The sequence below is a fragment of the Centroberyx affinis genome, unplaced genomic scaffold, assembly GCF_046629955.1.
Source record: "Centroberyx affinis isolate AG114_WGS23_722 - 3 ecotype Tasmania unplaced genomic scaffold, CSIRO-AGI_Caff_v1 ptg001437l_1, whole genome shotgun sequence".
Classification (NCBI taxonomy): domain Eukaryota; kingdom Metazoa; phylum Chordata; class Actinopteri; order Beryciformes; family Berycidae; genus Centroberyx; species Centroberyx affinis.
This window is the reverse complement of record NW_027279911.1, coordinates 13,633-26,998: the sequence shown is the minus strand read 5'-3', so window position 1 is coordinate 26,998 and position 13,366 is coordinate 13,633. Positions and strand designations below refer to the sequence as shown.

General features: G+C 41.8%; 1 protein-coding gene across 1 annotated transcript in view; it reads right to left on the bottom strand.

Moving 5' to 3' along the window:
* rubcnl (rubicon like autophagy enhancer) overlaps positions 1-12,737 on the bottom strand; it is a 28,328-nt gene extending 15,591 nt beyond the window's left edge. The window contains exons 1-8 of the mRNA XM_071526659.1: positions 12,629-12,737; positions 8,316-8,790; positions 6,506-6,768; positions 4,731-4,822; positions 4,218-4,530; positions 3,504-3,549; positions 3,270-3,378; positions 1,885-2,021 (exon numbers count right to left, since the gene is read on the bottom strand). Coding sequence (XP_071382760.1) covers positions 1,885-2,021; positions 3,270-3,378; positions 3,504-3,549; positions 4,218-4,530; positions 4,731-4,822; positions 6,506-6,768; positions 8,316-8,790; positions 12,629-12,737 — 1,544 coding nt within the window. The remainder of the gene's footprint in view (positions 1-1,884; positions 2,022-3,269; positions 3,379-3,503; positions 3,550-4,217; positions 4,531-4,730; positions 4,823-6,505; positions 6,769-8,315; positions 8,791-12,628) is intronic.
* Between the last annotated feature and the right edge of the window lie 629 nt (positions 12,738-13,366).

The following is a 13,366-nucleotide window of genomic DNA, read 5'->3' as shown; positions in this document are numbered from 1 at the left end:
CAAGCCTTGTCAAGTCCGGTCCGGTCCGGTCTGGTCTGGTCTGTTATGGTTTGGTTTGGTTTGGTTTGGTATTTTATGGTTTGGTTTGGTTTGGTCTGGTCTGGTCTGGTCTGGTCTGGTATGTTATGGTTTGGTTTGGTTTGGTTTGGTCTGGTCTGGTCTGGGGCCTATACTACGAAGCAAGTTCAACAAAGTCAGGGTATCTTTGAGTTAGCCGGCTTCACTAAACCTAACATTGGCGATCCTGATAACCGGTCTCACGTAGCTGGTTCTCAACTGGCTCTGTCAACCCAGGATTTACCTATCAGCTATGAGCGCGTTCACATGAAAGAGGCGGGGTTTGTAACAAATAGCCAATCACATGCAACATGGACAGATCTAGATCAGACAATTCGAATAAGATAAGATGAAACTATTGATCCCCGTGGGGAAATTAGATTGTTGCACAGCAAAAGTAATATGATTCAGCGGGGAAAAGGACATAGAATAGGCCTATAAGCGCAAAACTATAAAATAATAGTCTAAAAATAGGCGAAAATAATAAAATAGGCTAATCAAACAATAAAAGCCATAGAGAATAGACCTAATTATAGGATGATATAAGCCCTAATATTTCCTGCTGACATTTTCAATTGGAAAGAAATGGATAGCAACTAACAATGGGTTCTTCTCTCAAGAAGAACAAATTCTTATAATGAATAACTGTCAGCATTACAAAACATAACCGCGAAAAGTACAAGTTGTTTCTGCTTCCAAGCTAGAGAGGATTACTGGAGGAACTGCCCCATCATTAGGACACAGTGGGCATATTTTTCATTGATAAAATAGTTTGTGGCACACTGGCTGTAAAAAGATTTTCTATTCATAAAGTCGGCCTCATGTTCTTCGGGGCTGCGGTAATGGAATATGAAATAGCCTACACTGAACCAAACACTGTCGGGAACCCAATTAAATAAAGTCAGCGCAATTAATATATGCAACAGTAACTTCCATTAATAATATGGTCAATTAAGTAGCCTGCTATATCTCCGAATAAGTTATCATGGAAAACAACGTCATTCTACTGGTCTGTAAACACGTCGCCCTGTGAACAGCACTTCTTACTGTCTGTTAATTTGAAAATAGCCAAACAGTTTTCCGTTTTTTATTGTGATTTCCATTTGTATATTTGTCCATATCGGGATCCAGTAGGAATGGTGACTCCCTGTTTCCAGAGAGCTGATTGGTCAGAAGGCGGGCCTTTCATATGTTTTGATCCGATACCCTGAACCTAACCTGCTCCGGAGCAGGCTAGCCGTGCAGCATAAGTTACCATGGTGATCTACCCCGGTAAGAAGTGAACCACCTTCGTGAGACTGAAAACCCAGGGTTAAACCTGAAGTTACCTCCCTAACCCCAAATCCTGCTTCGTAGTACAGGCCCCTGGTCTGGTCTGGTATGTTATGGTTTGGTTTGGTTTGGTCTGGTCTGGTACGTTATGTTTTGGTTTGGTCTGGTCTGGTACGTTATGGTTTGGTTTGGTCTGGTCTAGTTTGGTACGTTATGGTTTGGTCTGGTCTGGTCTGGTCTGGTCTGATATGTTATGGTTTGGTTTGGTTTGGTCTGGTCTGGTATGTTATGGTTTAGTTTGGTTTGGTCTGGTCTGGTCTGGTATGTTTTGGTTTGGTTTGGTTTGGTTTGGTTTGGTTTGGTTTGGTCTGGTCTGGTCTGGTCTGGTCTGGTCTGGTCTGGTATGGTTTGGTTTGGTTTGGTCAGGTCTGGTCTGGTCTAGTCTGGTTTGGTCTAGCCTAGTCTAGTCTAGTCTAGTCTGGTCTGGTCTGGTCTGGTATGTTATGGTTTGGTTTGGTTTGGTCTGGTCCAGTTCTGTCCGGTCTGACAGCAGACCTGTGTGTTGGTTGAACAGTGAAGATGATCTGGAAGCGAGGTGGAGCCCAGCTCAGCGTTCCTCTCATCCTGGTCCTCAGTCTGATCAGATCAGTCAGGCTGCCGCTGCTCACCAGCGCTCCTGCTGTACCTGGCAGCTGGAGACAGGGGGGGGGGGGGTTACTCCTGTAGAGCTGCAGAGCAAGGCACTAACACCGCCAGGGTTAGAGGTTCCATTCCCAAGTCCACCCATACTAGAAATGTGTGTGAGTGAATACTTTACTTCACTTTTCCTCACTTTACTTCACAATAGCCTCATTCCAGTATATTAACATAATGTCAAAGCAAAGTAAATGCGCAATAATATGTGTTATGGGTTTGTTTTTACATTGTGTTGTTACACCTGTGTGCAACATATGCATGAGAGTTTTAGAGGTACTAACACAGTATTATTGTGTACTTACAATACAAGTAAGGGATAATGGCCAACGAGGTGTCTATTATCAGGAATTTAATGGACGACGGGGAGGCCAGAACCGTCCGACACGCAGCAGAGGAGTCCATTAATTTTTGATATACCATGGTCACTTGCCAAAAAAAAAAAAATGAAGACCACTAATTTATATTTTCATGCGTTTTGTAATCAAAATCTAAAGTTTTTCACAAGCCATAACTCAGTTTCCCTGGTAACACCTGAGGGTTTGACTAATACCTGGAACAATCATTACCATCCCATAAGCAAGCTTATGCAATGGAAACGTTGTTCACTACTCCAGTAAATAGGATGAACCTTAGATACGACTTGGCAGCCGGAGATATTTCTAGTCCGCTCAGCTCATAGAACCCTTTGGCTCAGTTATGAGCCAGAAAGCTAACGTTATGCTAGCAACATTCAAAGTCAATAGCATTGCGTACAGTTGACAAACAGTAAATATAATTTGACAGTATGTTTAACAACAAGACTAGCTAGCTATCCAGCCATGTCATTGTCCCCAAATCAATGTCAAGATTTTCACGAACATACAAATTGTAAACGGAGGCTTTGACTGCGTCCCTGTTGCTATGGTTACTCATTTTAGATACAGGCTGCTACTACATAGCCAGCGCATGAATTTATTATGGTGAACAGACAGTTTCACTGGAACTACTTAGTGGGTGTCCATTATCAGGAATTAATGGACACCCTGCAGCCAATCAGAATCGAGTATTGACCCAGACCATGGTATAATTTTAGTTAATACACAGGTTAATACACTGGAAGACGCCACACCCAGGTTCAATTCAATATTGCACAACATATACTGGAATATAACAAAGGGAAAGGAAAGTATTAAGTTTTCTCAAGAATCAATGTTTAATTTGCTGTAAATGATTAAAAAACATTTGGAAGCTGTAGATATCGTCACCTCCTGTAGCGAGGTGCGGAGGCTGGTCCGGCCTCGCCGAGGCTTCTGGGAGGGAAGCCAGCTCCTCCTGAAACCCAACACCAGCTGCTGGGCCAGCCGCTCTGCACCGCTATGCATCATGGGACACCTCAGGGACCTGGGGTCAACGAGAGCAGGTTGACTCAGCATGCTCAGAACAAGTGTGGGTAGACAGGTAATTTATTCGTGCCCGAGGTTTGTCTGTGTTTTCCTTACTTTCTGAGGGAATCTCTGAGTGTCAGTGTACTGTCAACTCCACAGTCTGAAATTAAAACACAGTATCAACTCAACTCAACTCAACTTTATTTATATAGCATCTTTCATACAAGCATGCAGCCCAAAGTGCTTCACATAGCAAAATTACAACAATAAAACAATAAAATGTAAAAAAATCAATAAATAAGAGTCAATAAAATAAAATAAAAATACAATAAAATAAACACCAGGGATAAAAGTAAAAACCAATGATTAGAACTTAAAAATTAAGGCTATAAAATTACTCCAAATTAAAAGCCAGATTAAAAAGATAGGTCTTTAATTTCCTTTTAAAAATACAGAGAGAGCTTGCCATTCTAATATCCAAGTAATATTCAAGAATGCTGTATTTGTATGTCATGATGAGGTATTAACCTAGAAGAAAATTATTCCTGCAGTGAGGAATATGATCGTTCTCCCTTGGGCTTTGCTGTTAAGTCAGCTGTTATAACTTTCTCTTCTCAGTCATGCCAAGCTGAATATTTTTTATTTGAAACATGTAAAATAAATCAATCAAGATGTCTTTTTGAGAGTGCAGAATTCCCCCCTTTTTTTCTGGTTCTTGACTCAAGCCTATTTGAAATCAACGCCCCAGAGAAGCCTTATTTTATGTCCATTTTCTTACCCAGCATGTGTCATATTCTATCTGTACGTATATATTTAAAAGCATTTTACCTTCAAAGCCGCTGTCAGTGGAGAGGACAGAGAGTTTCTTTAGTTCTTCGGTCCGATCGTTCCCTGGTTGCTCTTCTTCTTCTTCTTCTTCATGTGTGTGTTTGCTTGTGTGTGCGTCCACCTCAGATCTGCGTTTGTCCTCGTGTGTGTGCAGGTCTGCCGCAGAGCCGGTGTGTCGGTGTGTGCACGTCCTGTGGTGTGTGTGTCGGTGTGTGTGTGTGTCTGTGGAAGTCTGCTGACCGAGGCTTAGGGTCCACTTGGCCCCTTCCAGCACCTCCAGCACCATGTCCACCACAACGAAATGAGCGTTTTCCTACACACACACACATTTATACACACATAAAACAACTTGTCATCATGATTATCATCAACATTACAGAGAGTATTAATTTGTTTTTTTTTCATTTATTGTGTTAAAAGAGACTGAACTGTGAGGCTATACAAATAATATTTTGATATTTGCCAAGTACTTTATGTTTTACATGTATAATATAGTAAAGGTTGATGACACACCTTCTCCAGCTCACAACTGGTCCTGAAGATGTCTGCAGAGCATTCTGGGATATCACTGGACCTTTTATCTTTATTGTTAGGATGCTGTGCCACTGGAACAACAAGGAACAACAACGAAATTAAAACTTCACATATATACAAAGACTTCCCATTTACAAAGAATAAATAAGAAATATAAAATATCAGCATAAAAAGTACAGAATCTAAGCAATATACAAGATATAAGCAATAAAATACAATTAGCGATAAACTACAACTATAACTAACGAGGGTGCAAAAACATCAGCAGCAAAAGTGCAGTAAAGGTGCAGTGGACAGATATGGAGTAGTGGTGTATTGGGTGTTGAATGACATGTGGTTGGTGTAGAAATGCTGCACATACTGCCCATAATCAGTGGCTTAAAGTGACATGTGAGTAAATATTGCACGTGCTCCAATGATGGCAGCACATCAGTCTTGTCAGACTAAACAACACACACACACGCACACACACACATATAAATATTATACTAATGAAAAGTTTGATTCTCTACCTCGCAGAATGTCTAACTAAATCTTTTATTTTGTCAGATAAAACCATAGATATGAAATTGTTCTTCACCAGTTTGGCGTTACATGACATCGGCTGCTGACATCACCCACACGTCCGACTGATATCACCACATCAAGAAATAAACCGTGAGATCAGACCCAAACGGACTGGTTTGGCTACTGGCAGGGCCAAACGCTTCAACTGGAAATTAAAAATAACCTTCTTGTGTGTGTGTGTGTATGTGTGTGTGTGTGTAGAAATGTCTGTTGACATGGGTAACAGGGAGGTACACATCTTATTGGACACACTAACCTTGGATGAGCAGCTGCATGCCATGCTGTCTTATAAAGGGAAAATGAAGTAACTTAAATTTTGGTAAAAAAAAAAAAAAATTCTGTTAATATGTTAAATGTGGTTAAAGTCACCACATTTTCAAAGGGCTTCTTATTTGGCTGGGCATGCAGTAAAACAAAACAAAAACCTCTGTAAAACCATTTTTGTCCATAAATGTAAACATCATAACTGAAACCCCAATGATGAGGAACCTGGTTAAGATGCCTGGCTCACTCCCATAGTAAACAGGTTACTGTGGCATGGAAACATCTGACTGTTTTGGTTTTCAACTTCTGCTAAATTCAGACTCACAGGGAATTATGGGTACATTTTTTTTAACAGTCAGCAGTTGGGATCATCATTTATTTCCCCTGTATTAGAAGTAACTACTGAGCACTAGACGTCATTTCAACATTGCAACTATGCTTTAGCTCTCTTAAAGCCCAGGATCTTTTTGGCTATGTATAGTCCAGTTTTAGACCAAGCAGTAAATACATTATTACATATTTAAACAGTGCATGAACAGCTGTAAATATCACAAATCTATACCAGAGAAGTCCATAAGATAATGCTTTATGCTTGTCATTTACCTCAAGATGCAGTTTAAGACGTAGAAGTTACTAAACTTTCACTTTTAAAACTCACGCAGCCTCATTTCAGCCTCAATGTCTGTAACCATTTAGACATAAACGGCTAATAAATGTAAAATTACTCAGTGGGAACTTACTGCTCGATCAAAGTAAAAAATATTCTGGTAACTGGTTTATTAATGGAAACAGGGAGAGTCATTCGCAGGGTATGAAAGGTTCATGTAAACAGATCAACCTGAATCATGTAAAAATAGCCAGACACTGAGCAGTTTTTGTCTTGTGACTTTGTGGGACAGTTGGTTAACTTCATTCTGTCGTACCTGGTCTGGGACGGGCATCGGAGCCGCTCTGGCCACGCCCCCTGCGCTCCTCGGCCGATCCCTGCTGTCCCCGGAAGGGCAGGTGGAGCCCGACGCTGAGGAGGCGGTTCAGGTTGGACGAGACGGAGACGCAGAGCAGCGTCTTGTCCTCCTGGAACCAGGACCGACGGCGAGGCGCAGCAGGAACCTCCAGACCCAGCGCCGTCCGGCCTCCGGCTTCACCCAGAGACGCTGCACCGGGAGCGGGGGACGGGGAGCGAGAGCTGGGAGTAGAAAAGTTTCGCTTTTAGTTTTCGTTTCTTCGTGCGGTGATGAAACATAGGAGAAAACTGATCAAATCATAGTGGGGTGAGACAAAAAATCCCTTAGGGGCAAAAAGTAAGACACAAACAAGCAAACGACAAAAGAGGTGAGAAGGTTTCAAGATCACAAGCAAAAATATAACAGAAATGCATGACAGAATTTAAATGACACAGATAATAGATAATAGATAACAGACAAATAACAGAACTTTACATTGTGGAAAAAGGGCATAAGTTACAAGGAAGGGAAATAACACAACATGAGTCAAGCAGTGTTGTAATAGCAGGTATTTTAGAATATAAACACGTTCATGAGAATTCAGCAGATTACACATTTCCCTGTAATCCAGCATGACATTTGGCATCTTTAGAAATCTTGGGATCTTGATTAGAATTTAAAATAAAGTTCTCTGGGTTTGAACAAAGCTTTGGCCGCTTCACATGCGTTTGTAATGACGGGTCGACAGGGTGAAAGAGGGTCAAAGCCACATTTCCCTGACAATATTCCTGTGACCTCAGAATTATCATGTCAGACAGAAGTGCAGGGAAAATATAAAATGCGTTAAAACGCACAGTATGTAATTTCTGCCGCTAGGGGTCTCTCAATCAAAACAATAACAAAAGACGTAGTTTGATGATGTCGTGAAGTAGCGTGGGATCATGGGAGTTGTTGTCTTCACCACCATTTCCGGTGAAAATCTATCGGACGTGACTCAGGCAGAAATCATGTTCACGGACGAGGTAATGTATTAAAGTTCTATTCACGTTACGTTTAGTCACGTTAAGTCACGTTAAGTCATGTTTATTCACGTTATGTCATTTCATTCTAATGATATAGCCGCAAGTAACATTAGCTAACGTAACGTTAACTTGCCACACCAATATTTACCCTCGTTTTAGCTCTCTTCTTGTCCCATGATCTTCTTGGGTCGTTTGGTTCACCTGTATGTTTGCGCTTTACCGGGACGGCTTCGGCGACAGAACGCGCAGCAAACGGGAATGAATAATCGTGATCCGTCACGAGCGAGCGATAAAAACAATAGAATGAAAAAAACAACAGAGCGGCTAGAGCGGCTAGCTAGCTAGTTGGCCGACTTCCTTCCTCACTCTCTGACGGATCATCTGGTGTTTCCCGTGTTTCCCCGGAAGTTAGGGGGTAAAGGGGATATGACGCCATGACAGGAAGTTAGGGGGTAAAGGGGATGTGACGCCATGACAGGAAGTTAGGGGGTAAAGGGGATATGACGCCATGACAGGAAGTTAGGGGGTAAAGGGGATATGACGCCATTGACAGGTGACCAAATGAAACGCACCGTTACCTTGAATAAAATTACGGATTTCTCTGGGTTTGACCATTGTTGGAAACATTTGGGATAATGTAAGTACACAACTCAAAAAAATATATAACATAGGTCTAGTCGTTTTAATGTGGAAATGTTACATATTATACCTTTAAGTGTTAAGGGGAGAGAGAGAAGGGATTTTTGTACATTCCTGTATATAATTACCTCAGAGAAGAGGGCCTGTCGGTGTCTCCTCCATGCCAGGAGAGGGACCTCCGGCGTCGGGAGATGACCGGACTGCTCCTGGGAAGGTGGAAGCTTTCAACGTCCGGATGCAGGAGAGACGGGTCTTCCTGCCTCCTGCAGTCAGCCTCTGAAAGTCTGACGCTCCTGTTTCCACCTTCCACACCTTCATCCTCTTCACTTCTTTCACCCTTCTCAACATTTTCATCACCATCAAGAGGACTTCTGTGTTTCTGACTTGTCGGAGCCGTGCGGGAGTGAGGGTTAGATTGGGATTGCTGGGAATGTCTGTAGGCGCCGTGATGTGTCTGTCTTGCAAAAGGCGTCTGTGGGGGCTGATGGGATAGCGTCGGGTTCCTCAGTCCTCCGGTGGTTTCTGACACTGACAGAAGGAGAAGTGGAATCGGACCTCCGCCGGTTGACTGTTGATTAGGGTTTGAAAATCCTTCTGGAGTCCCTAGGAAGGAGGGAGAGGGAGAAGGAAGAGAAGGTCTTTTTGATAAATGCGTGTTTCCTTTTTGCTGCTTTTGCCTCCCAGCACCAAGCAATTGAGCAAGAAAGAGAGGGAGAGAGAGAGAAGGGAAGAAATGCATTTTACATTAATCTCTGTCCACACATTGAGTTTGAAGTAGCTAACTGTTGCACTTCTGTTTGAGCTGAACGTACATTCAGCAACACCCTGCTTCTGCTTCAGTCGCACATTCACACCTTTGAGCTGCTCAGTACAACCACAGTCTGTTAGGAGGCGGTGACTGTTGAAAGAATGGAAATGTTTCTCATCAACTTTTCCCAACCCAGAATTTAACTCAGACTGAATGTCCATCTGGTTTCCACTCCATTAATCAGCCTGAGATTTCCTCCTCGTTAGCTGTTTTTTCTGTGTGTGTGTGTGTGGGGGGGGGTTGATTTTCCCCGAACCAATCACTAGTGACTGACTGACTGACTGACTGACTGACTGACTGACTATCTCAACCAATCACTAGTGACTGACTGACTGACTGACTGACTGACTGACTATCTCAACCAATCACTAGTGACTGACTGACTGACTGACTGACTGACTCAACCAATCACTAGTGACTGACTGACTGACTGACTGACTATCTCAACCAATCATTAGTGACTGACTGACTGACTGACTGACTGACTATCTCAACCAATCACTAGTGACTGACTGACTGACTGACTGACTGACTCAACCAATCACTAGTGACTGACTGACTGACTATCTCAACCAATCATTAGTGACTGACTGACTATCTGAATCAATCACTAGTGACTGACTGACTGACTATCTGAACCAATCACTAGCGACCGACGTATCTGAACCAATCACTAGCGACCGACGTATCTGAACCAATCACTAGTGACTGACTGACTGACTGACTGACTGACTATCTGAACCAATCACTAGTGACTGACTGACTGACTGAACCAATCACTAGTGACTGACTGACAGAACCAATCACTAGTGACTGACTGACTGACTGACTGACTGACTGACTATCTGAACCGATAACTAGTGACTGACTATCTGAATCAATCACTAGTGACTGACTGACTGACTGACTGACTATCTGAACCAATCACTAGCGACCGATGTATCTGAACCAATCACTAGTGACCGATGTATCCGGCCGCTCTGATGTCACTTCAGTCACATGATGCTGCAGCCAGTCAGCCTCTACATCCAGGGTTAGCAGACATTTACCAACTGACCCAAGAATCAAGTCAAGTAAAAACAGAAAGATAAAAGAACACAATCAAATTAAACAGTTAAAAATGAAGGCTAATTAAAAGCTTAATTTTAAAGGCATCAGGACCCCAGTCTTAAAGTGGATACAGACAACTTTTCAGCTTTCCCCCTGTTGTCCCCCCCTAGTGTTTCCAAGTGGTATTGTTGTTTGCGCCACTGTCGCAAAGACAACCAGATCTCTTTCTGTTAGAGCCTAGCTCCGTGCAACAGAACAAACCATCTGTCTGCTTATCAACTCCTTGATCATAACACAATATAGTAACTTTCACCACTGCTCATTTTAGAAAGGCCACTGCAAGAAAACGTGTTCTTTGTTTAGATTATCAAACGGACAATGGATCATTTGTTTGTTTCTGGCTGCTAGCATTAGCTAGTGTAGCTAGCGTTAGCAACACGGCTGACATTGCTAACGCTAGCTACGCTAGCTAACACTAACGCTAACATAGTTAGATGTTTGATTCTTTTGTTCCAGAAACAAACATAGACGTTTGTTTCTGGCTGGTCCTGGCTTCTTTGTAGCTCCTGGTTCATTTTCTGGCTGCTAGCGGTAGCGTTAGCAACATGGCTAACGCTACCGCCAGCAGCCTGGCTACTGTCCAAAGCAAGAAACAACCGTAAGAATCCCAATTTGAACTAGAAACCCCGATCTCAGTGCTATGATAAAGCCAGAGTAAAACATCCGGTAGTATTAATAAGTAGGCAGGTTGTGTGTTTTCCCCAGTAGCTACCGATAGCTACCGGGGAAAACCTATTCTATTCCTCTTTTGGTTGCGCAATGGATGACGCACTTCCTTTGTGCCGTAAGTCGAGCCTTCATTCTCCTGGGAGATCGTACCCGGTGGCAGATAGAATTGCATCGTGAAAGCGAAGCTTATAGGAACCAATCTAAACGCCGATGGTGTCATTATTCTATAGACATTACACTGTGCAATCAACATTTACTTCATAATGATAAGTTAAAGCAAACAAGTTGTCTATAGGGTCTTTAAGTGATGTATTAATGATTTTCAGAGCAGAGTTTGAAACACTAATGAAAACCCTGAAGAGAGCAGGTGGAAGATTTACTCTCTGTTACAAACTTATAAAGTTCTGTAACAGAAATACTGGTAAATGTCCTCATGGATGTTTGCCATTTACAAGACTGACTATTGAAATTACCAGAACCTGAAGCGATACTAGCCCTAGTCAATCTTTAACCCTCTCGTCACGACCAGGTCGAGTGTGTTACCCTGTTGGTGTGTAGCCTCAGTGACATGTTGAGTTAGTGCTAAACTGTCCAGTAGGTTGATGAATTCCAAAGCCTTCGAATCAGACATATTATTTATGTAATCATATCTGGTGATAATAAGTGATGCCAATTCAGAAAATTCTGGGAGAAAAAATTATAGTTGCCTTAGTGTTAAAATAAGAACTGGAGTTTCAGCCTTGAGGACAAAGGCCAGATATTCAAAAGACAAGAAACACTCCTAGTTCAACCTTTGTACGGTTACACTGATCTGAGCAGATAGCGGCTATTCCACCCTCTCGTCTGCGCTGAAGCTGTAATTTGGAGGACAAGCTTCAATAAGTGTTGCATTGCTATTTTCATCTAACCAAGTTTCCATTTAGTCAAAATCTAAACAGTGGTGTCTGAGATATTGTGTGTCTGTGTGTGATGGACGGATCAATGGATGAACGGACATACGGACCAGGGCCGATCCATAGTCCCTCCCCCGGTTTGTTGTCATGGGAGACAACAAACAGACAAACAAGACGAAAGCCAGACAGACAGACAGACAGAGCTTCATTTAACCACTATATAAGTACTATATACTGTAGATGTGTAAGTATTCTGTACTCTAAAACCATCAAGGTCCATCAAGGGTTTTTCTAAGATCCCTTGGGTTCCTTTAAGAATGTTGACCCTTTATAAAGGGTTTCTAAGGAACTTCCGGAACGTTCCCCTGTGGTTGCGACCTGAAGAGGTTTTACAAAGGTTTCCTCTTATTATTTAATAATACTAAACTAATAAACTTTATTTGTATAGCGACAAGAAATGCAGCTCAAAGTGCTTTACAACAAAGAAATTACATGCACCAAGTGCTTCACATAAAACTTGATAATAATAGTAAAAATAAGATAAAGATGAGAATAAAATACATAGAATGCATCTTCACATAAAAATAGACGTAGAATGAGCATAAAAACAGGGATAGAATGCCATAATTAATGTAAAATAAGATGGAGAATAAAACCCACTTGATAATAATAGTAAAAAATAAGATAAAAATTAGGAATGCATAACATAAGATGGAAAATAAAACCCACAGAATAATGATAGTAAAAATAAAAAACAAAATAAAAAAGGGTACATAGAATGCATACGATCAAGTAAAATACAACATTTTAAAAGAAGTGCAGCAGTGCAGCAGTGCATAAGTGCGAGGCAAAGTGCAAAAAAAGACTTTCAGGCCTGTAGCAGGAAAGTCAGAGCGAGTTAAAGGCTAAAGTGAAGAGATGAGTTTTGATGATTTAGAGTGTGTCGAGTGGTGGAGCCTACCTGATGATGTCAGAGCCGGGGTCAGAGGCGCCGACTCAGCAGAGTCCGCACACCAGCTGACGTAGCTGGATCTGTGCAGAGCAGAGGACACGCCTCTGCAACTCTCCATCTGTACAGAAGAGGAGAGAGACAGAGAGACGGAAAGGGAGAGAGAGGAGTGGGAAACAACTGAGAGTTACCAGTGGCAACAGAAAACTTCTTCCACATGCAACAGTTCTTCCTGTGGCAGTGAACTGAAACACTGAAGTTAAAGTGGCAATGAGTAAGGTTTTTACTGCCCCGTATCACACAATAATAATAATAATAATAACCTTTATTTGTATAGCACCTTTCATACACAACATGCAGCTCAAAGTGCTTTACATCAATAGAAGGCAGATAAAAGACAGATAAAAAGATACAATTCATATAAAAGAACAAGCAAAATACACTGCATTAAAAGAGTCACATCAAGTAAAATAGAAAGATAAAAGAACACAACAAATACTCCCACTTATAGATGCACATTGTGAGTGAACCTATATGTTTTTCTTTAATAAAAAATAAATAAAATCAATGACCATAATCTATCTGCAGGCGGTTGATAGGGTTATTGATCAACACCAACGACTCAGCCATTACTTGCTGCTGAGATTTCTGGCTTTCAAAACTCACTTTCCGGTCTGTACTCTGTTTTGTAACAACAGCTCCCCACACACTGGAGTTTAAACGCACAAGTGCCAGACTCTTGTGTAGGAG